The sequence below is a fragment of the Rosa chinensis genome, chromosome 1 (genome assembly GCF_002994745.2).
Source record: "Rosa chinensis cultivar Old Blush chromosome 1, RchiOBHm-V2, whole genome shotgun sequence".
Taxonomy (NCBI): domain Eukaryota; kingdom Viridiplantae; phylum Streptophyta; class Magnoliopsida; order Rosales; family Rosaceae; genus Rosa; species Rosa chinensis.
This window is the reverse complement of record NC_037088.1, coordinates 50,027,644-50,052,034: the sequence shown is the minus strand read 5'-3', so window position 1 is coordinate 50,052,034 and position 24,391 is coordinate 50,027,644. Positions and strand designations below refer to the sequence as shown.

Below are 24,391 nucleotides of genomic sequence, written 5' to 3'. Positions count from 1 at the left end.
CCATGCAAACCTCAATAGTCTTTTGTCGTTTTTAGATGTCCAACTCAATTATCTTTTTTTTTCACTTTTTTTTTCATTTGTGATGAATCGTACTTAGTAGGTCTAGTATCACTCTATTGTGATGTTTGTGAGTTGTCGTGCTCATCTCTTCTTTTTGATCATAAATTTCACCCTAGCGGTACATAATGTAAAATTCTCAGGAACTCATAATTTAGATCTTGTGGTGAAAATTTAATAGTCAACCTTTTAACTTGGAAGTCAATCATTTCACCGGAAAGTTAATACTTTAACTCGATAAAACCTTAGAAACCCATAATAGAATACGAGTTTGATTGTTCGTCCTAAATAATTGTTCAGATTAATTTGAAACCACGTGATTATTATGCATGTCATTGCCATTTTCTTTTTGAAAACGGTCATTGCCATTTTCTTAGATTGACAAGAATTATTAGGGCAATTTGTTAGTGCATCACATCACTTGGTACTATAATTGTATGAGCATTGATACATTAGGCACGATTAGAGAGATCTATGCTCTGATCTTGGCGCATCATTTCAAATATTATTTTCTTTTTGATATATTTTTCCATTCCCAACTCATTTTATTTTTCATTGTTATCAACTGTTTTACAAATATAAACCAATGAAGATTTTGTAATTTTATTTGATTGGTCATCAGTCATCAGCAGTAACTAGGGTGCATTGATATGATTAGTAGCTACTAGCTAGGGTTAGAGTATTAGACTATGCTAGGATCAACATGTCCTAGTAACAGAATAATACACGTTTTCATTCATATATTTTGTCAATTTCTATTTTTCCTTTCTGATTGGGAGACTAGTAGCTTGGCATCCACGCACATCCAACGGCTTTCCAACTTATTACTTATTTACTTGATAACAAAGTTTCCTCATTTCTCCTATATCCATTTCCTATAGGAATAAGGACTTCCAAACACCACCGACTTTCCTATTCCTAGCTATTATATAGAATCTTAGTCCTACAATCCATAAATGAGTCATCCGCCCTTTGCTGCAAACAGAGCAGAGATAGAGAAAAAGGAGTAGTAATCTTCTTTGCAAGAAAAGCAGAGCGAAAGAAAAGAGAGCAGCGATATGAAGAGGAAGGCGGAAGTGAGTTTTGGTTGAGGTTACAAGTGGATTAGAGGAAACAAGATCGGAGAAGGAGGCTTCGGCTCCGTGTTCGTTGCATTTTCCAAGAGACCCTATATCAAGATCGACCACATGCCCGTGGCCATGGCCATGAAATCGGCAAAGATCAAGGATTCAGATTCCATTCGATACGAGCTCGAGGTGTTTAGGGAGTTGAATAACAAGGGTGGTTCTTGCCCCTTCATCATTGAGCACTATGGTGAAGAGGTGACATGGAGTGACGACGGGGAAGATCGAGGTCTATAACTTGGCCTTGGAAGTTGCATGGGGAAGCCTTGCGAGGCTGATAAAGATTATCGGTCATGGGTTGCCAGAATCCGATGTGAGGCGGTACACCGGCGACATTCTTGAAGGGGTTCGACACCTACACAAGAGTGGGTATGTTCACTGTGATTTGAAACCAGATAAGATCTTGCTTGTGGAAAATGAAGATGATAGTGCCTATACCTTGGTAGCCAAAGTGGGTGACTTGGGGTTGGCCAAGAAGGAGGAGGTTCAAGAAAGGTGGAGAGGCACTCCCATGTTCTTGTCTCCGGAGACTGTCTTGTACAATGAGCAAGAACAAGCCAGTGATATTTGGGCTGTGGGGTGTATTGTTCTTGAAATGCTTCCTGGAGAGCGCCCCGGGAATCATTTCTACGATCATGAGAGCGATACTCTCTACATTGTTGATGGAATGGAGCCTAAAATTCCTGATACGATCTCGAGTCTTGCTAGGGAGTTTCCAGGGTTTTGCCTAGCCAAGGAAACTCCGGAAAGGTGGACAGCTGAAGAGCTTCTATCTCATCCCTTTGTGGCAAATGTTGTTAGGTACCGATCTAGTCCTAGTTTAGAAGTTATGTTAGGGTAATTGAAATTCCATTTGTAAGTTCTAAGGCATGAGTTGTAATCCGGCTTTCTGTGGGATTCAAAGAAAGTTGTATATATAAAAGTTTGCACTTAATCGTTTGAAGAAATCTATTTCTTATGTTCACTTCTGTTTCTTCTTATCTGTAGACTGTAGGTTGTAAGTTTCAAACAACCTCATACTTTGCACCTATAATGAAGGGCAGCTTTATTTGATACAACACTTTAGAACAAAGTTTTTAACGCAATATACAAGCCTCAACTCGAACTGTAAGAAACAGACTGCCCAGTCACAAACCCGCGAAACTAAAGTACAAAGAAAATGAATGTAAAATCAAATCCAGAACAACGAACTAATGCACCAACTGCAATGGAAATCAGAACAAAGGCCTCTTTCCATCTAGCATTCCCATCAAATGATCAAAAACTTGGGTCCCTGAATCTCGTAGACCAGAATGCATATATTCGTTAGTTATCCACAACCGAATCCCTGCTATCTGTGAAGCTGTCTCCATCACCAGCTTGAAGTTAACATACATATCTTCATAATAAACAGCAGCTGCAACAGGCACCTGACAATGTTGACAAACAGAATTTACTCACTAACGGAAGAAATTGTTGATTATTCACATTGTTGCCGGTTAAAAAGGGAAAGCAAGAGAGTTTAGATCTCCATCTGCAAATGTTATTGCCAGTTGTCATTCAAGAAGATTAGCTTTGTATATAGGTAGCACACCTTGTTATTATTTAGTGCAGTTATGTCGTATAATGGAGGCCAATCCTCCTTCTCAGCCAACACATTAGCAGCACCTTTGAATTGTCTTAGAGCATGAATCTCATCAAACATCCATGGGAAGATCATCTGCAGTAGTAAAAGTGCAAATTGTGTTTAGAAGATCGTATTCAATAGCAAGAAGCAACAACATGCAGGAAGCTAGGCTCTAGATCATCTGCAATGAGACACTTGTCCTATTTGCCAGACAGCTATAGGTCAACCGTCTTACACAATATTCATCATCGACCACATAGATTGGTCCAAGTATCTATTTATGCCATCATGCAAGTATATTTACTTTCATGAACAACTAGAATCATAACGATATTTATGATCAGCAGAGATCCATTTGATAAACTCATATAACTGGATGTAAACTATCGCTTGCTGTCATTTTGAAAAGAGAATATTCGAGCCTATGACTACCTCCCCTGTGAAATATACAGGACGGCCTTCTTTTGCAGCCTGGACTGCATCAAATTTGCCCTCATCTTCAGCCCTTACTCTGTGAGCAGACCACCGTGATGGAGCACCCTTCAAAATATGAAGAACTATACAAATTTAATTTTTTTGTTTTTAAGGGCCAAGGAAGATAATAAAGTTTAAGGCATATTAAGAACATTAAGTACTGTAATTGGAAGACAATAAAGCAATTACCTGACAGTATATGGACTCGTGCATTAGAGCATAAAGTGGATTTGTATTAAAAGATGACCATTTCTCAAACTGCATAGGTGAAATGGTTCGAGTCTGATGCCACAAATATTTGAAATCTTGGATTCAAAATGAATGAAAAGCAGAGATTTTCTTACAGCATCCAAGAAGTAATAACTGATTTGCTTCGGTGATCCTGGAACTAGTACAGGATCCCAGACCCTCTCAAACCTGGGTTGAAGTAAAGAAATAACTGAATTATACAATGAAATCACTATAGCATATACAAATCTAGGTTCTTGACCAAAAAGCCTTACATGTAGTGTAAGCGCTCAAAACCAGTACTGGATCCTAAGCCAGAAAGACCAAGTGTTTGCAATCCCTTTGGGGTTAGGATGCCCCCAGATGGAAGAGGCACCTGCAAAAATAGAAAGGTGGGTGATTGTTGATTTAAAATATTAGTTTTATTTGTTAACTCTCAGCATCATGAACAGCACCAAGATCATGTGTTCTGGATCCTCACCCCGCCTCCCTCCGATTCTGACAAAAAGTTAACAACTTCACGAACAATCTCAGTATCTTGAGGATACCTTTTGTAGTACTTCTCATTCTGACGTATAATCTGTTCAAAGCATGCTCTGTACACGATATCTGCAGTGCATCCATTTCCTATTGGAGGGATACCTCCAGTTAATAGGACTTGTTTTAGTCCTTGCGGTGCAAAACTCAAATAGGTTACCCCACAAAAACCACCATAACTCTGCAAAAGGAAAAGGAACTAACTGTAATCCTAGTTAAGTACCGAAGGCTACAGCCCACTACAAGCAAACTATATGGAATGACTTAACACATAAGCACTCTCTTGAAGCAAAAAAGCATAACATGAGAGCAACGGCTTCGAATATGTACAAGGAGAATAATATTGAAAGCATGAAGGAATTATCCTATCTTAAGAATGTTCTCCAATGATATACAGATAAAGTAGGTATTTGTGCATATAACAAGTAACTGCAAAGGGGAAGGACCATTACACAGTAGTTGACAGATTACAAGCACACATAAATTACCAAAAGGAAATAGTAATTATACCTGACCCAAAATTGTCCAACGTCCTGCATCAGGAACTAAACGTACTCGAATAAACTCAGCATCATTTACTATATTATTGGCTCGAAAATGTTGTAAGTAATCAGCCAACTTCACATCAGACTTCAGTTGCAACATTGATGAAGGTGTCAAAGGAGTAGATAAACCTGTTCCTCGCTGCAATAAGATAAAAGCCTATTAAGGCATTGCACATCCCCTCAAGAAAGCCAGTTACTTTAAGTTATGCCTAAACAGCCATACCTGATCCAGCAATATGACACGATATTCTTCACAGGCTTTGCGCACCCAACCATTGGCTTCAGTTGGTCGCGGGCTTTCAAATCCAGGTCCACCTTGTAGAAATAATAGGTATGGTAGTGGTTGCTCTTCTTTGCCAACTACAACACAAATTGCAGTTCATTAGGGGAGTTATAAAGCCACCAATATGACTATACAGACAAAGAATATGAGCAACACAATATATAGGTAAACAGTTTGCTTGCCATTACATTACTACTTCCTCCTCGTTGAGACAGAAATAGCTCACTAGTCATAACTATAAGATACACTTTACATACATACATCAGCAGAAATTTACTTCACAGTTGTACTTTTTCCTCCAAAATTTACTGACTTTAGTTACTGAGAAAAGCTAATTCCATGTTCTCAGTAACTCGCCTGGATTACAATAACTCTTCTAATTCGAAGTCTGATTCTTTACCTTCCCTACATTTTTAAACCACATAGATGCAGAGAACAATGGAAATTCAAACGCTAATATCATCCATTAAGCTCAATGCACCGCACAGTTCACTTGCAAAACCAATCAAACAGCACAATTACACTGATTAATTTTCACTGATGATCCGATTGAAGTTAAATTTACCTGAAACAACTTCGCGAGCGAAGATTGAAATCTTAGACGAAGCCTTAGGATCGGCGGAGTAGTCAAGAGGTACAGAGAAGCGGTGGTCGCGAAGTCGGAGCTCCGGTACGGAAAACCAGTCCCCGGCGACGTGGTCTTTCGGCGAGTCGCCGGAGGTGGCGGTAGGTAGGGACATGGACGTGAATCTACGCGCCGAGGTGCGTGGATGGTTGAAGCAGCGAAGATTGGTTACGTGAATAGCTTGAAGTGTGCGAAGAAAGAGAGAGGGAATGCGGAGGAGGAGCGAGTTTATCAAAGCGGGTTGCGCGTGAGTTGCCAACATTTTGAGGAGCGAGTTGCGGGTTTTTCTGTTACGTAAACACGTGGCTTTATAATTGCGGGCCGCTCATCTTATAATTGTGCTATACAAAAGAAAAGGCAAACATGAAATTCTTAACAATTGTGGTGTCATGTCAATTATTTTAGGGAGTCATCAATTACTTTAATAGCAACACATGTACCAAATTATTAATTATTAATTACATTGATGTTCAGGTTGTTATTTTAGTGAGTTAGTATCAGGAACCAAACTAGAGTCTACGAGAGTATTCGAGCCGAGCCAAATTAATCATTCGTCGTAGGCACACGAACTCAAATATTCTTTAAACTTGTTGGCCACAAATTAGTGAGAATTGAGACTCAAACGCTAGAAGCTAGACATAAAGTTTCATCCATGCTAAGCTACTCAACTAATCTTACAATACCAGATATTTTTTTTTTTAGAAAGAGGAAAAAAAAAAACAATGAGATATAGGTGCATTTGGATTGGAGAGTTTGGTTTTGTTAATATTAATATTGGCTTGAATGCCTGATAACCCTGATTGGCATTTATTTAGAGAAGTAGGAATTCAGAAAACTGTAACCTTAGCTATTATTAGGTTCCTTAGAGCATCTCCAATGGATATTTCTTTTGGCTTGTGTCAAATTCAAATTTGACATGTGACATGGCAACCATCATTTTTATGCTAATCATACTCCAACCAATATGTCAAAATTATTTGTTATTTTAATATAGTCTATTCTTTTCTTTTCTTTTGGCTTGAAGAATTAATTTTTGGGTGGTTGTAGTTGGATCTCCAAATTTGCTATTTGGACCTCTTATACTTAGTACACCTCTAATTTACTTTTTATAATACTTAAAAAGCTAAGTAAACCTCCTTATTTTTACCAAAACACCCTTGAACATGAGATACAATAATCTGTTACTCTTACTTGTTATCTCTATCTTCAACCACTAGAAGAAGAATGAGTTAAAATCACATGATATTGCTTTCTTATGAGTATGTCTCTCCTCCACCAAAATTAATCAGAGGGTTGGTTATTGATCTTGATATGTTGCTAGAATCACTTTGAATTTGCTGAAAGAATGATTTCAAGGGTTTTGGGTTGGAAGATTGAGTAATAACTATATCATAATATTCAATTAATTTAGTTTAAGAAAATTCTAAATCAGATTGTTTTGAATTTACTTTTGTATTAAATGATGGGCCATGTATAGAAATTATTATTTTTATTTAATTGTTTTAGGTAAATTATAAAACTATATGGCAATATAAGGAAATTCCGGAAAAAGAAAAAAATAATTAAATTGAATGTTATATTTGGGGAGGTAAGAAGAATATATATATTTTTTTTTTCATTTTTCTCACTTTGTCCTTATTTGTCTTTTCATATGATTTGACAAAATCTATTAATAATTGAAAAAAATTGGAGGTCCAAATTGCAAACAGATCAGGCATCCTCATCTTTATCTCTGCTTCTTCTGTTTCTTTCAGCATCTTCTTTCTTTTCTTTCTCTCTGTAATCAAGTGGCACCCAACTACCCATTAATCAATCTTTCTTTCTATAATCAAATGTTGAGATTTACTACCTGTAACATACCACCCACCATCTTCAAATCACTGAGACAAAAATTTATCCTCTCGCCGTTTTGTTTCCATCTTCTTTCATTAGAAAGAGGGCAAAGGCTTAGAAACCCAGAAATATAGAAAGAAAATAAGATCAGATCTAGAAAGGAAATAAGATATGATATATGATTTTCTACATAATTGGGTAAATAGAGAGACAAGAAGGATTCATGAATGAGCTGCTTTAGTCTGGGTAAGATGCAAGAGAGAGAGTTTTGGTCTGTTTGTTATTCTCTTCTGATTTTCTAGTCGAAATCAAACTCATCCACGGTGAGAATGAGCTACTCGTGGTGAGGTTGAGGACATAGAGGTTTTGGTCTATTCATGGTGAGAATGAGCTATTCGTGGTGAGAAGAGATCTGGGTAGGAATCTGAAGGTTTTGGTCTGGGTAGGAAGAATGATAGAGGAGAAGAAAAGAGGGAGAAGGAAAAAGAAAGGAGAGAGAAACAATAAAAACAATAAAATAAAAGATTGGTGAGTTTGCCTTTGTCAAATTTGACAGATGAAGTGAAGATGTTATTTCCACGTCAGATTAGACATATGGTTGGGGTGATATCAAAGATCTTTTATTATCGATGGGTATTCCAGGTGGCAAATGACCACTCCGTTGGAGATGGTCGTAGGTTTTTTTTGTTTTGTTTTTTTATTTTTTTTTATCAAGACTTAGGTTTTGCAACATTTTCTTAATCAATTAGAAATCACAAAAATTTCTTGACCAAGAAAACAAGGGATTCTCTGAATTTGCAACATTTAGCTTACTACAACATTTTTCCAGCAAAATTACACAATACAAAATGACCATTCAAATCCACTACTTCTAAACTGGGAGAGCTTTAGGGAAGGCCTCATGCCAGAAACAGAGATGGTCTGTAACTTGCAGTTAGTCGTTGTAATGAACTAAGCAGCATCATTCTCTTCAATGGCGATTGTGTTGATCAAGTTCAGCAAAATGTGCTCAAACTCTTACCCATCAGTCCACTCATGAATCTTAGCCTTAAGAGCCAGAGGGTTCTGGCAAATCTTATCGAAAAGCGGGAAATTCTTCCTTGGCATCACAAAATCTCCTTCCCTCAGCTTCAAGCTAGGGCAATAATCACCAACTCCATCACCCAAGTTGATCATCCTTTTCCTTCCTTCAGTTAAGCTTGGATTCTCTCAATTATCACACTATTGCACATGTTAGGAGGGCAGATGCTACACCCATGAGGGGAACTGGTGAAATCACAGAAAGGGGAAATCCTAACCCTTCCTTCTTCATCAACATAACCTGGGTTAGTGTTGATTTCTGAGAAATATTCCTCCAAGCCAAGATGCTTCAAAATCGTCTCAATGAAAAACACATTCGCATCACTCACAATCCTCAAATCACATCCTAAAGCATGAGCTGCTTTAATGGCTGCCACAGTTCTGTGATAAATTGAAGTCGTTTTGAGCACCACTACACCAATTTCAGAATCAGACAACACATATCAGACAACAGCAAACATTTTAACTGTCGTCTGATTAAATCAGACAACAGCAAGAAATATTATGTTGTCTAAGTTTTCGAATTAGACAACAGTTTTTTCTTGGCTCTTGTGCAATAGCATTTCAGACAATGGTTGCTTTTTTTTTATGTTGTCTAAATTAATTAATTTAGACAACAATTATTATGTGATGTTGTCCAAGGTTCATTTCTACAATGGTTGATTTTTGTTGTTGTCTGATTATTTTCAGTCACACAACTGTTATTAGGTGTCTGTTGTCTGATACCTTGTAAGTCAATGGCTACTGAAAGATGTTGTCTGATTTAAGTGGTTCAGACAATGGTTTTTAATTTGTCTGTTGTCACATGAGTATCAGACAATGCACCTTATTTGATGTCGTCTGAGTTTTAGATTTTTTTTTTCTATACAATCAATAACTGACTTTAGTTAGGTTTGACTTATACTTTAACACTTTCAACTCTTTCCCTCTCCATTCCATCGAGCAAAACACCCACTCCCGCCTCCAGCTGAGAATCATTCTCTCTCTCTCTCTCTCTCATCCCTCAGTCCCGCCCTCAGCCCTCCCTTAGCCTCGCCCTCATCCCTCTCTCAGACCACGAACCTGTCTCTACTAAGCAGTTTGAAGGCAGATCCTCTCAAACTTAACCTCCATCAACAACAGCTTCATGGTCTGGAACCCGCCGAAGTTCGTCAGGGACCTTTTGCCCAAGTACTTCAAGCACAATAACTTCTCTAGTTTCATGAGGCAGTTGAACACTTATGTATGTGTTTCCATTCTCTCTCTCTCTCTCTCTCTCTCTCTTAGCTGTTCAAGGTTTATGCCTTTCCATTTGGTGATTGATTTTGTCAATGATTAAGCCTATCTTTGCAATCTGGTTTATTATTTGCTAAAATATAATCCGGAGTTAGGTGTATAGTTGAAAGTCTTGTTTAATCAGAAGGGGACGCCTTATGGTGCTGTAGCCAAGGAAATGTAGTCATATATTGGGGTACTAGTGTTGAGAGAAAATTGCACACAGTAAGCGTAAATGTCACCCAACATAATTTCACTCGTATTCATTTAGTGAATAGAGTTTTTATTATTTCGGGTTCGACCCATTCAAGACAGAATGTGTCTCTTAATTACAATCCCTTGTTACAGGGAAACACCCTTTGATTCCATTTATGAAGAAACCAATTGATGAGATGTGTGTTTGTTTGTTTTTGCGGCTGCACCCGGACATTTGAATGGGTTGCCTACGTACCCTTGGAGAGGGATCAAGCCACTCGTAGTTCAAGAGTTCCAATGAGTGAATGACTCATTGGAGGGCTTTGATTTTGGAATGAGAGTAGTGTTTGGGACGAATTTGGTTTAAATGGACCAGAGATTCGATTTTGTGTTTAGGACGTGGTTGCATCTAGATAAATTTGGTTCTAGATTGCCTACATACCCTTTGCGGGATCAAACCACATGTAGTTCCGGCATTTGAGATTTAAATGGGTAGATGACCCATTTATTTTGAATTTGTGTTTGGGAGAGGATTTAAAGCCCTTGAATTTGGTTCGGACTTTATTTGTGTGATTTGGAATGGATTTGATTTTTTATGCTATTGGGAGAATTTGACTGGAATCAGTGATTCATTTGGGACTGGCCGAATTTGACTGGTGGAGTCAGGGATTCTGTTTGGAGTTGTGGTTGCATCTAGTGGGTCGCTAGACTGCCTACATACCCTGTGAAGGGATCAAACCACTGTAGTTCATCAAAATTTGTATTTCTGGTTTTGTACCGAGTAAACAACAGATCTTTTTTGTCTGTCGAACATTTTGGGTGGACACCTCAATTTTGGTGAAGTCTTCCATAATTTTGATTCAGGTAGCTGCCTTGTCGAGCTCTGCAATTGGGCCTTGAGACTTAAGAATGGGCCTTGCACTGCTTTATTTTTGATGCTCTGAAGTTGGCTGCAGGTAATTTGATGAAGCCCGGAACTCTAAAAAGGAATGTGTAGCATCATCGATTCTTTTTGGCTTATATCTCTCCCTTACAAACTCAGTCCCCGATGTCATCTGATAACATCCTCTAAATATTTTGAAAGAATTGGTAAGCTTCTTTTAGAGAATAGCCTTGTACGTGATGATCATCAGGTTGAGTTCTTGCTGTCATGTATGTCTTGAGATTATTTTTTCAAGAGCAATTGATTGGGCTTGGTCATACTTGTCTGCGTCACCACCATTTTAACAAGAGTAGAAAAGTCAAGGAATTTCACTGTTGGTCTCCTTTCTTTCCATTGATATTTGTCTCTTTGCTGCCAAAGATTTTATTAACCATGATTACTTATTTCAGGTGTGTAGACATCAATTCAAACCATATATATATATATTAAGCATTAAGGTAGTCTGGTAGTGTTGTACCATGCCTTGAATATTGATTTTGCATGATTTCCTTTTGATTGAGAAGGAGCCACGTAGCTAGGCATACTTTGACAATTACACTTTCAATTATGTTTTGCAGCTTCTGTTCTTGTGTGCATGTCTTGAACAACGACATGAAACCAAAGCAAATGCTTTATTTTTTTTTCTTTCTTTGCCTTGATTATAATGTTGCCTTGCATACACCATCCAAACCGTTGCTCCACAACTACTGAAGCTTTGACATATCTTTTGGGATCGATCGAGCTTTTTCCATCCTTCGTGCCAATTGGTCTACTTCATTCGCAAAAGGTTGTGAGCATTGATATTAATTGCCTCCACCGCTCAAGCACTTCTGCGGCCATTTGGGTTTGATGATGACCATGGGTGCTTTATTTTGTGCAGGTGCCAAGGAACTCACATCCTTGCTCCATTTTGTTGTTGTCGCGTAATGATCGAAGGTGAGCCGAGTCAAATACTTCTTTGGTGACGACCAAGCTGTGGCTTTAATTAATTACTGTGTTCCTTCAGCTTTCCGTGGCTTCGTCGATCACTGCCTATGCTTGGCTTTCATCGGTGATCAAGTTGCTTGTGGGATTCATGTGTTTTGACGCATCTATTATTCTCCTAGAGAGCACCATCATTTGTTGACGCAGCAGTCTTTCACCAGGAGAGCACCATCATGGTCACTTTGCTTTCGCCACCTATACGCAGGACGCACCGCAGTATAGGCATCGGGAAGCAAAGTGAGGCAAGAATGGCACTGTGGTTTTGATTTGTGCCAGAGAGACTATTGTGGGCAGCAGCTCGACTTCTCCGTGATTGCTGATGTGGTAATCACCTTGGTCACCAGCAGGAGATTATGAGGATGAGAGCAACACAGACACTCCAGGGAGATTTTTGGCCATGCTTCATGGATCTTATCACTTGACAATGTCTGCACCATGAAAGGAAAAGTTCAGTACTTCAGGTGATAATCATAATTATATACCTGTGACTTATGGAGCTTCTTCTACTGAAACGTGGTTCTCTGTATGTGGCTTCTTTTGGATAGCTTTAAGAATGGAATGCTGTAGGACTCCGGTGTTGAGTGAACTCTCTCCTTTCTGCTCTCCTCTCTCTTGAGTGCCTCAATGTTGCAGAGCTTTCACCTATTTTTCCTTTGCTCTCCAGTCTTTTTTTTTCTCTCTTTTGGTGTTCCTCGTTTGTTGCTTCTGCCCCGCCTCTCTGCTTTTTCTCTGCTGCCCCCCTTTGCTCGTGAGGTTGAGCCCTTTTATAGGCAGCTGAGAACCCAAACGGTTGGTTGGAGATGAGGATAACATGCAATTTAAATTCAAATTTGAAGCTATAATCTGTCACTTTGAAGATGATCACAGCAACAAAACTCCAATTTTCACGTTGGAAGCTTGAACTGGTAGCTTTGTTTATTCAAACTTTGGATAGGTACAAATCTCTTTCATCTTGACTCGGTCTCGAGTTTGTAAGAGGCGGATTTGATGCCTTCACGTTAGGTTGATTGCTTTCTTTCTTTCTTTCTTTGACCGACTCATACATCCTCTGTAATCTCCCGTCTTTTTTGCTTTGAACTCCTTTGATCAAACAATTCAAATTAAATTGCCTTATTGATCTGGTGGATTGCTTTGGCTTCCAACCTCTACTAAAGACCACGACCACATATTTGTAGGAGTTAATCGAATTGGACTTTTGAACTTTTTTGTCTCAACAACTAGCACGTACTAAGGCACCAATATGGAGACCTTCTTGGAAGCAGGTCCCAAAGGATCGTAAAAATAAGATTTGGCGGTGTGTCGAGGTATAAAAATACTGATCCTTCTTTTCTTGATTAATATAAAGACTCCATGTTCATAGACTGGTTTTAATTTTTGCTTTATCATTTGTTTAGATGGCATTTGAGGTACCTCTGGAGGCAAGGAGAATGGTCCTATCTTTAGCTTCACAGAAGTGGAGAGAATTTAAGAGCAAGCTTACTACACAGTACATCATCCCACATAAGGATGAACTTGAATTGTTAGAGTATCCCCCAGCTGATTACAACTTCATCGAGAAGTCTCATTGGGACATCTTTGTAGCTGATCGATTGTCTAAGGAATTTCAGGTACAGTTTATTTGTATTTTCATGTTTTCAGAATTTGGATAAATTATAACTACTCATGTTATAACTATAGTGAATTGAGTTATGATGGTTATTACTTTGATGGTTTATAGGAAATGCACAAGGTGCAAAAGGGAAAAAGGTCTAAGAACAAGTACCTTCATCGCATGTCGCTTAAGGGATACGCAAATCTGGAGGCTGAATTGGTGAGCATATGTAGAGTTATTTACTTTTATATCTTGCATGCTGTTAAGGTTAAATGGCCGGTTACTTATAGTTATGTTATTTTGTAGTCTGAAATCAATCTTGATTCGGAAATCGACCGTGCAACAATGTGGATCAAGGCACGGCAAGATAAACATGGCAACTTCAAAGATGTTGAGGTAGAGAAGTGTGCCGCAGACATAGTAAGTAAAGTGTTATACTTGTTTTAGTTTATCTAAGCCATTTACTACAACTATATTACAAGATATACAACTTTAAATCAAAAACTGATTTAAATTAAAAAAAAAAATTCTTCTTTTAGGAAAAGCTGAAGAGGCAAGTGAGTGACTGTGAGATGACATCTTGTGGCACTGATGATGTATTGACAAAGGCTCTAGGTAACCCTGAACACCATGGAAGAGTGCATGGTGTGGGGGGTCATGTCAAGCCCAGAGTATATTTTAACCTACCGAGGCAAAAAAGGAAAACTGTTGAAGAGATAATTAAGGAAGGCTGCAAGAAATTAATAGAGGAGGAGGCAAAGAAAATTGTGGCACAAGAGAGAGCACATTGGGCTGAAACAATAATGAGGTTGGAAGCAAAACTTGAAAGGAAAACCCTTGCCATTGAGTCCCCTACGGCAGGCCAGAAGGACCTTGGTTCTGGACAAGGTAGTTGCTCCACTTTGCGGGATAAGTGTGCATTACAAAAGATTGAGGACGCTGCTGGTATCTCTGCAAAGAAGCGGTTAGACTTAGTGGATGACATTGCGAAGCAAGTGGAAGAAGATAAGGTTGTACAGGTTCCGGTGGAAGAACCAGCTGCTGCAGTAGTTCATGAGAAGGCTGTTGAGTTGGTTGAAGTTACACAACAGGTATATATGCTCTAATCTACGACGTAGATAAATTAATTAAACTGTTTTGATGCATGTGTTTGATTTGTATATTAATAATCAGTGTTGATATGTCGAGTTGTCCTAGATGGCTGAATTGGTTTCTCTTGAAATATGTGTTATTGCATAAAACAGGAACTTAAAGAGTTCGAGTGCAGATTGGCTTTAGGGTCGATCTACAATATTGTTGCTATTTCTACCATTGTTGAAGTAGACACTAATTGCGAAAACCAGACACTTCATGGTCTTGCTTTGGAAGAAGGGAATGTACGAGTGTCGATTCTGCGTCCAATTAATCCTCAAGCTAAGGTTCCATTCCCAGTCAACCATGAGATAGTTACTGTCAAAGATGCTGTTGGGACTTACATTGCTTGGCCGAGGGACCTCATACTTCAATCCTCTCCCGACACTATGAAGGTAAACTAACTGAAACTGCAACTGAAGCATGCATGTTCTTCCATTGTGTATTTAGTAATAACTCGATATGTTATCATGTAGAAATAACTAAAACCAAATAAGTCCAGTAAGGGTTTGAAGAAGAGGAAAAGGCAAGTAGGCATTTCTGAAGAGGAGAATATTGACATGAAGAAGCTACCAAAAGATTACCCTGCACCTTTGAAGTGCTTGTGGATTTGGGCAAGGGACAATTTGGCAAATGGGAGGACAATCTCCTTCAATTTGGAACAGAAAGTGTTTAGCATCGACAGGAAGCATTTTCTATTTAAGTCAGACATTCATGCATTGTGTACAATGACTGAACTATCAGGTGGAGTAATCTCAATGTATATATGGTAAGTTGGAAAAATCAGTAGGCTCCGATGAATTATTATCTCATAAATGTATTCAATATGTATACTCTTATTTGTTTTCAAATGTATTAAGGTTATGTGCTTTTACAGCTACTTGCATGAAGTCTTGAAGAGAGCAAAGATGTCACACATGGTTAGCCTTGTGGACCCTTCACAGATTGGAGCAGCTGGAAGTGGAAATACAATGGAAAGATCGCGTTTTCTATCAAATAGGTTCACAACTGTAGAGAAGGGCCAGATTTTTTTGTTACCGTATAATGCAGGGTGAATGACTTATCTTTAACTTGTTTAATTAATTACTTCAAACATGTCGTTTAGTAAGTTATATATATATATATATATATATATAATAAAAAAATTTGGAGCTGACTTAATTTCTTGGTATAAAATTATAAGTAACCATTGGATGTTGACTGTTGTCAATCCGGAGGAAGAAACTATCTATTTCATGGATCCATTGCGGCGTCGACTAGTTGGTGGAGAATGGCAAACTGTTGTAGAAAAGTAAGTCTGCCTAAGTATCTGATTTTGATAAAATACTGGAATGATGATTTTTATGTTGGTTTGTTTGTCGCTGATTGATTAAACTTATTGCTATCTTCTATTTTATTGTTGAAGTGGGATCAAAATTTACAATGCTCAAAGAAATAGGTCTGGCCGGAAATCAATAATGTGGCAAAACATGGGGGTATGCTAGTATTCATAATTGTAGGTTCAGATTTTGTACATGCTATGGTTAGTGCACTGCTGAGATTTTGTAATGATTGTTTTTAGGGTATTCAGGCACAACAAAATGTGAAGGACTGTGGCATATTCATCATGCGGTACATGAAGGAAATAATTAAGGATAAGAACCTGGGTTTTGCTTCAAAGGTAAAGCCATAAATTTTAGTTCAACAGCTTTATAACTTAATGTTCTTGTTGCTGCATGATTTTGTGATGTTGAGATTGTACTATGCCTTTTGTTTCAGTGGCAGCGACGATCCGAATTGATCTACACCCAAAAGGATATTGATGTTGTGAGGTCAGAGTGGGCTAAGTTTGTGATGAAGTATCATATTTCATAGCTGTGATAGTTGTTCAAGGCAGGACTCTTATTTTGGTATTTTGATCACCCTCCTGCTAGCTGGTTTTAGTTTTTGCTTTAGTTATAGGCATGGTTAATGCGCAGTTGAAGGCATTTTTATTTTGGTATTTTGATGAGCCTCCTGCTAGCTGGTTTTAGTTTTTGCTTTAGTTATAGGCATAGTTAATGCGCATTGGACGCGTTTATGTTTTCCGGCTTTATGCAGTTATAGGCACTTAGGCAATGTTAATTCTTATGTAAATGTTGGGATGAATATTGCTGATGGAATGAAATAATGGCTTTTGGAATCAAGGATGTGTTCAATTGTACAGAATGTATGTCTTCTCTTATATCTCAGACAATTCAAAACCAATAGCAAACCATTGTGTAACAAATGAACATGAAGAAAAAAGAAAGAAAAATCTGTTGTTTGAATCATCTATCTACAATAGTTATTAAACATATTCAATTGTCTAACAAGATATAACACACAAAAATAATAATATGTTCTGTTGTCTGATGAAAAGGAAAACCACAAAGAATTGAAAAGCTACAATTGTATGAATTGATCAACTAGTACAGCATCTTGGGAGGCCATATGGTTGAAAAGAGACTTTAAGAATCCATAAAGCAAGAAAGTTGTAGTTCAAGAAAATCTCAGACAACAGTTTATTTTAGGATGCAATAGTATGAAGCAATGATACACAATGGCTTTAATAGTTTTGCTCTTGTCTTGTTCAAAGTCAGTCAATAGTATTCAATTACTTTACAGATGTACAAGCTTCCTTCAGACAACAGTTTTTTTACAAATCAATGTTCTCTAAATTTTCATTACACGTCTACATTCTTCTAGGGTCTGTCAACTGAAATTACTTTGCACAAGAGTTAAGGTGCCAATTGCTGTTGTTCTTCATGGTATTCAGACAACAAACAGTATAGTAGTCGCTGTTGTAGTAAACTTTATCAGACGACAGTTTTTTGGTATTGTCTGATTCATGTATCAGACCGCATTGAGATAGACAACATCAAACCCTATACTCAGACGACAGTGAAAAACTGTCGTCTGATTGAAAAATTGGTGTAGTGTACCTCCACAATGTCCTCATGTTTTTCCTTGTGAGTGAAGCTCCTTCATCATCCTATCCATGAGAGAGTTCCATAGCATGGTGGGGAGGAGCTCATTGAACAAGTCGGTGGCACCCAACCCATCGACCACCAAATTGTCGCTGTCGCAGTCGATGATGGTAGTGTCGAAGTCAAAAACCACCACAAATCCGGCCATTTATCAAGAACAAGAAGCACAAACACACCCTTGGTTTTATGAACTGCTAGAGAGTCTCTAGCAATGTCGTTAATGCAAATGGAGGAAGAAGAGAGGGCGGTATTTATAGGGGGAGAAAGCAAGTCCAGGTCTATCGGGATTAGGAGTCCAATGGAATATTGCGTGAATAAATGAGGACTCGTTTATGAACAATATTAACAGCGGGAATAAGGGAATATTTGAGGGGAATTGAATAAGGTATTAAAATGTACCTCTGGCTTTAATTTATTTTTCTTTTAATTTTGTGAGTTTTTGTTTCCATTTTTATATATATATATATATATATAATTTGAATTTTGAGGTAATTTGTTATAAAATTAATAATTTTTTATTTAATATAAGTCGTTGATTTTTGTCCTAAATCTTAGATATCAGATTTCATATATAACCGTACGTTGGAGATTTAAATGAAAAAATACAATTCAATCTATACAATTTGGTGAATGTCTGATCTTATAGTGATGAACTGATGATCACTGATTATGACTATTAGACAGTTGCAGGGGGTCTAAATACAGGCCATAAGTAACAAAACATCAGAAACTTAGTTAGTTATGATTCTTGTAACCTGCAAAGTTTAACTAGTTATAATGTATAAAAATAAAATAAAAAACAAAAAAAAAACTAGTTATAATGTGTTCTAATAATAATAATTTAGCTATAATGGGTAAAGCACCTAATTTTTTTTTTTTTTTTTTTTGAGAAGGAAAACAAACACTACAACTGAAAACCTCTAGAAACACCACACCCTAATTGATCTAAACTGAAAGTAGAACTGGTCGAGAGAGGAAATTTGTTTCTCCAGATAGTTGGTTCAAACGCTTGGTGACCCAAGGAAGTAACCGCATCTGCCTCAAAGTTCGCCTCACGAGGAACATGAGAGAAACTGATGTCCTCAAAGAAGGAAGAGATAATCTGAATGTCTCTAATCAAAGGTCTCAAACGCCAAGGGGGAGCATGAATCTTCTTGATGCAGTCAATGACCAGCTTTGAATCACCTTCAACAGAAATTTTGGATAAGTTGCTATGCAGCGCCTGGAGGAGACCGTCTTTGAGGGCGCTACACTCTACAACCGGCACAGAAGAGAAACCAATCTTTCTACTTCCTGCCACAATCGGAAAGCCTAAGTGATCTATGATCACAAACCCGGCAGCTGCCATATTTGAGCCATCAACTGAACCATCAAAATTTAGCTTGACTGAACCTTCCCGAGGAGGGGCCCATCTGATTAGGCCATAATCTCTTGCACAAGACATAGATGGAATGGAGTTGTGAGCCCGATAATTATATGCGGCAGCAGCTGCCGCATGGACAATCATAATAGCAGAAGTCTCTTTATTCCTGAAAATTAAATGGTTTCTTGCTTCCCAAATTTTCCAACAAGTAATCAAAGCATTCTCAATAAAAGCAAGATTTTTAGAGATCACAAAGGAGTGATGCAGCCACTCCGTGAAACTATTAAAAACACAAGGAGCAGATAAATCATAGGGATTGCCAATTAAATTCCAGACTCTTGAAGTGAAAGGACAAGAGCAAAACAAATGGTCCAAATCTTCAATACCAGCATCACATAATTTACAACGGGGATCAAGACTAATATTATATCTAGAAATTCTAGCTTTAGTATTCAATTTACCCTGAACCAAAAGCCAAGAAAAAATTTTAGCTTTGGGAGGGATGTTAAGTTTCCAAATAACGTTCATGAATTTAACATTCCGATGAGGATTTACTTGACATTGCAGCCAAGTGGCTGATTTAATAGAGAACTGGCCATTAGAAGCCGGACCCCAAACAAACTCATCCCTCATATCAGTAAAAGGAAGAGGAATACTTCTGATGGAAAGAACCGTGTGATGATCTAAGACAGAAGCAAGCTTGGATAAATCCCACTGACCATTTAAAATGTAATCTGAAACCTTTTCATCTAAGTTAATATCCTGAATAGAATTAGGATCAATAAGATCAATCAGAGGGAAGGCAAAGACCCAATTAAAGGTCCAAAACATTATATCTCGACCATCCCCCACTATCCATCTCATGCCATTTAAGATAAGATCTCTAGACTCAAGGATACTTTTCCAAGCCATCGAATGATTAGCTTGAGTTTTCTGAGAGAAGAGTGTCTCTTTAAGTACTTCTTTCTAACAATATCAACCCACCAATTGTCGGGTTTAGTCAAGACCTTCCATCCTAATTTGGCTAAAGCAGCCTTGTTAAAGAAAGCCGCAGGACTAATTCCCATCCCTCCAGCAGCGTTAGGCGAACACACATGTTGCCACGACACAGGAGGGGATTTATTATCTTTTCCCCAAAAGAAGTCCCTAGCTTCTCTGTCTAAGGCCTTAGTGATTGACTTTGGAAGGACATGGGTAAAGCACCTAATGTGAGAAGTAAAATTTACATACATTTGAAAATCTGGGCATGATGTGGCGCGCAGATAACTAACATCTGTCACCTGTAGAAACGAACTTTGTGAGAACCAGTCAATCAAAACTATGAATGATACACTCTCACTCACTTTGAGTTTTCCTAGTTTTAGGTAGAACAGCCTAAACGCCTTCCGCCAGTTTCCATCTAAAGTTCTAAACCCTCAAACCTCTAATGGCATTCACGGCCGCCGCTTTCGTCTCCCCGCCGGGACTCGTCGTCCGCTGCATGAACAACGTGCCTGACAGCACAGTCTACGGCGGCCCAAAGTCGCAAAGCCCAGACCGGAGAGTCACCGTCACTCAAATAAAGCAGAAGCACAGCAAGGGCGAGCCCATCACCGCCGTCACCGCCTACGACTACCCCTCGGCGGTGCACTTGGACTCGGCCGGGATAGACATTGCCGTGGTCGGCGACTCGGCCGCGATGGTTGTTCACGGATATGATACCACTCTCCCCATAACGCTGGAGGAAATGCTCGTCCACTGCCGAGCGGTGGCGCGTGGGGCCAAGCACCCGCTTTTGGTTGCCGACTTGCCGTTCGGATTCTACGAGTCTAGCTCCATTCAGGTACACCAGCATTGGTAAATTTGATTTGGATGTTATTTTGTATTTTTTTCTTCTTCTTTTATTTCGAGAAAAATCTGTTTGAATATTGAGTTGGAGTGATAATGATCCATATTGAAAGAGCTTTTTATTCATTTTTCCAATTTATGTTGTATTTGAAATGTTGCTTTTTATTATTTGCAATTAAAGCTATGAACTTTCTTACGTTAGAGACGCAAAATTTCATTGAAACCAACAGGTTTAGAATTAATTGTTGTATTGAGAATGTGTATGTTGATTGGGTTTGGGTTTGTATAAGTGAGCAATGGGTTGGTGATGCTGCAGTTTCGAATATGAGCAGGCTATCGATTCAGCGATGAGAATTTTAAAGGAAGGCGCAATGGATGCAGTAAAGTTGGAAGCAGGGGCACCTTCAAGAATTACTGCGGCAAAAGCTATTGTTGAAGCAGGAATTGCTGTGATGGGGCATGTAGGACTTACTCCTCAGGCTATTAGCGTTCTCGGGGGTTTTAGGCCACAAGGAAGGAATGTGGCTAGTGCTGTAAAGGTCAGTGTTTGAGTGTTGGTCAGTTTCTCTATTCGTGTTTGATTATTGTAACAATGATTTCGTTGCAGATTGTGGAGACAGCGCTGGCTTTGCAAGAAGCCGGGTGCTTTGCAATTGTATTGGAATGCGTGCCACCATTAGTGGCAGCTGCTGCAACATCTGCTCTTCAGATTCCTACAATTGGCATTGGAGCAGGGTCTTTTTGCAGTGGGCAGGTTAGTTGATGATGAAGCATAATGTTCATCTTGTTTAATGCAGATGTCTTAGATGTTCGCGTGTGTAATTTCTTTTGGTCTTAAACAAATATTAGCATCTTTGGTATAGATATGTCAGGCATTTGTAGGTGGGGAGTTCAACAACAACTTTGCATTGTTCCAGATTACTGCATTGCATGCATACATATGCAACAGGTTGCAGATAGTAGGAATTCGGGTAGCCAGGTAGGTTGGCTGAAAACTACTATGAGCTCAGTCTCAGCTTGGACCAGCCTAGAACCAAAGCATATATGTAACAGTATAATGGTGATTAGGATATATATAGCAGGCTTTAAGCTCCGATAATTGATTCGAAATTTTTAGCAACTTCGCTGAAATTTTACTGATGAGATTGTTTCACCTAGAATTGTTGCTTCTTTACTGTTCTTCATTAGGTTTTGGCATGCCATTTCCTTGTTGACATAGTTCTCTTTATCTTCTTTTTTTCCTGGCAATACATAACCTCCTTTTCCTACGTCATGCAGGTGCTAGTTTACCATGATCTTCTTGGAATGATGCAGCACCCACATCATGCAAAGGTCAGTTTCACAGTTGCATTACCTTAGTAATCTATATCTGCCCACTTTCGTGAATTTTGTTTAAACAAACTATCACGGCTGCTCTTGTAGGTTACCCCAAAATTCTGTAAGCAATATGCACATGTTGGAAACGTCATCAACAAAGCTCTAGTAGACTACAAGGAAGAAGTCACCAATGGTGCGTTTCCAGGCGCTTTCCATAGCCCATATAAAATCAATGCTGCTGATGTTGATGGCTTTGTTAGTGAGTTACGAAGGATGGGTTTGGACAAGGCAGCATCTGCGGCGGCTGAAGTAGCTGACAAGAATAATACAAGCAAATGAAATTAAATAGTTTAACATACTCTACACTTTACAGTAAGCCATTACGATTGAAAGTTGCATTTTGAAACAAGTGTTTAGCAATTTTTTCATAATAATATCTCAAAAGAGTTTCAAGGAGCAGAATCTCACCTTCCTATCCCATTGAGATTTCTTTGTGGCAATGAGGTATGAGGTATCCTTTTGAGTAGCAGAAGAAAAGTTCATCTTATTTGAAATGGTAATTTTTTGGAAAAAACTTGAAGTGGTAATTAGTATTTGAATGTTGAAGCCATTAATTTCAAGAAAGGGGGATTCTTATTCTTTGTTGGAAATTGTGGGATACTCAAACAATACGAGATTTAGAGAATGAATTGTTTGATATCTTATTCATCTCACAGTGGAGGTATATAAAGAGGGTTACAAGAATATAATAGGTAAGTACAATATATTCTATACTATGAAATAATTACAATATATTCCATTCCTAATACTAAACCGTGACTCACGCTAACACTCCCCCTCAAGTTGGCGCATACACATCGATCATGCCCAACTTGCTTAGTGAATCATAAAACGCCTTCCTAGAAACTCCTTTGGTAAGTATATCTGCAAGTTGCTCTTCCGTCGGAACAAAAGGAAAACTAATAATTTTGGCATCTAGCTTCTCCTTTATAAAGTGACGATCAACTTCCACATGCTTAGTACGATCATGTTGTACTGGATTCTGTGATATGTCAATGGCTGCCTTGTTGTCACAATACAACTGCATAGTACTTTTGAGTTTGAAACCCAGATCACGTACCAGATTTCTTAGCCACAGCAATTCACACACTCAGTGAGCCATACCTCTATACTCGGCCTCAGCACTAGATCGTGCCACAACTTTTTGTTTCTTACTCTTCCATGTAACCAAATTACCTCCCACAAAGGTAAAGTAACCTGATGTTGACCTCCTGTCTGTAATATTTCCAGCCCAATCTGCATCTGTAAAACCACAGACCTCAAGGATGTTGTTATGTCTAGAAAACAACACTCCCCTTCCTGGAGCTGACTTCAGGTACTTTAAAATTCTCATAACAGCATCCATGTGACTTTCACTTGGGTTATGCATGAACTGACTCACCACACTCACTGCATATGCAACATCTGGTCTAGTATGAGCCAAATAAATCAAGCGCCCAACTAACCTCTGATAGCGAGCTCGATCAGTAGGTACCTGATCTGGATACTCAGCTAAACAATGATTCTGCTCAATAGGAGTATCAATGGGTCTGCAATCCAACAAACCTGTCTCTGTTAGCAAGTCAAGAACATACTTCCTCTGGCACAAGTAGATTCCTTCTCTCCCCCTGGCTACCTCAATTCCTAAGAAGTACTTAAGTTCACCCAAGTCCTTCATCTCGAACTCAGAGGCTAGCTGTCTCTGCAGTCTATCCTTCTCAATAGTATCATTGCCAGTAATTACCATATCATCCACATAAATAATTAGAGCTGTTACCTTTCCTTGTTGATGCTTGAGAAACAATGTATGATCTGAGTTGCTTTGTTTGTAACCAACCTTCCGCATGAACTGTGAAAATCTCCCAAACCAAGCACGAGGCGACTGTTTAAGACCATACAGAGACTTTCTCAATTTGCATACAAAATCACCAGGAGAAGCAACTATATACCCAGGTGGAAGGCTCATGTATACTTCCTCGACTAACTCTCCATGAAGAAATGCATTCTTGACATCAAACTGTCGGAGTGGCCAATTTAAATTAGCAGCAAATGATAACAGAACCCGAATAGTGTTCATCTTGGCAACAGGAGCAAATGTTTCATCATAGTCAATACCATACGTCTGAGTAAACCCCTTTGCTACAAGGCGTGCTTTGTATCGATTCACTGATCCATCTGCATTATGTTTCACAGTAAAAACCCAATGACAGCCTACAGCTTTCTTGCCTTGTGGTGGAGGCACAAGTTGCCAAGTATTGTTCTTCTGCAACGCCTCCATCTCTTCATCCATTGCCTTCCTCCACTTTGGATCCCCCAATGCATCCTGCACTCTGTTAGGTACTGATACAGCAGATATTTGATTCACAAATGATTCATATGACTTAGACAA

General features: G+C 38.6%; 4 protein-coding genes and 1 pseudogene across 5 annotated transcripts; 3 read left to right on the top strand and 2 right to left on the bottom strand.

Moving 5' to 3' along the window:
• Positions 1–1,383: 1,383 nt before the first annotated feature.
• LOC112168983 (mitogen-activated protein kinase kinase kinase 20-like) lies at positions 1,384–2,022 on the top strand (the record flags this gene model as incomplete). The annotated part of the gene is made up of 1 exon (XM_024305922.2): positions 1,384–2,022. A coding segment is annotated over one exon (639 nt), but the record flags the coding sequence as incomplete, so codon positions are not given.
• Positions 2,023–2,201: 179 nt separating this feature from the next.
• LOC112182230 (proline iminopeptidase) lies at positions 2,202–5,778 on the bottom strand. The gene is made up of 10 exons (XM_024320674.2): positions 5,420–5,778; positions 4,795–4,931; positions 4,537–4,710; positions 3,971–4,207; positions 3,765–3,865; positions 3,606–3,678; positions 3,451–3,519; positions 3,220–3,327; positions 2,755–2,880; positions 2,202–2,590 (listed from the first exon to the last, which is right to left on the bottom strand). Exons 1-10 carry the CDS (start codon positions 5,739–5,741, stop codon positions 2,396–2,398), a joined length of 1,542 nt encoding a protein of 513 aa, XP_024176442.1. The 5' UTR covers positions 5,742–5,778; the 3' UTR covers positions 2,202–2,395.
• Positions 5,779–8,263: 2,485 nt separating this feature from the next.
• Positions 8,264–17,604, bottom strand: LOC112168980 (annotated as a pseudogene).
• Positions 15,400–16,345, top strand: LOC121051020. 2 transcript variants are annotated; one of them, XM_040512811.1, is made up of 5 exons: positions 15,400–15,520; positions 15,653–15,760; positions 15,875–15,944; positions 16,040–16,129; positions 16,228–16,345. In XM_040512811.1, the coding sequence occupies exons 1-5, from the start codon at positions 15,441–15,443 to the stop codon at positions 16,321–16,323; spliced, it is 444 nt and encodes a 147-aa protein (XP_040368745.1). In that variant the 5' UTR covers positions 15,400–15,440; the 3' UTR covers positions 16,324–16,345. The 2 variants fall into 2 exon arrangements, with proteins under 2 accessions (XP_040368745.1, XP_040368744.1); XM_040512810.1 differs by having other exon boundaries at positions 16,031–16,129.
• A 2,512-nt stretch (positions 17,605–20,116) lies between the features above and the next one.
• LOC112168960 (3-methyl-2-oxobutanoate hydroxymethyltransferase 2, mitochondrial) lies at positions 20,117–22,302 on the top strand. The gene is made up of 5 exons (XM_024305895.2): positions 20,117–20,641; positions 20,979–21,185; positions 21,254–21,400; positions 21,925–21,978; positions 22,069–22,302. The coding sequence occupies exons 1-5, from the start codon at positions 20,246–20,248 to the stop codon at positions 22,300–22,302; spliced, it is 1,038 nt and encodes a 345-aa protein (XP_024161663.1). The 5' UTR covers positions 20,117–20,245.
• The last annotated feature ends 2,089 nt before the right edge of the window (positions 22,303–24,391 follow it).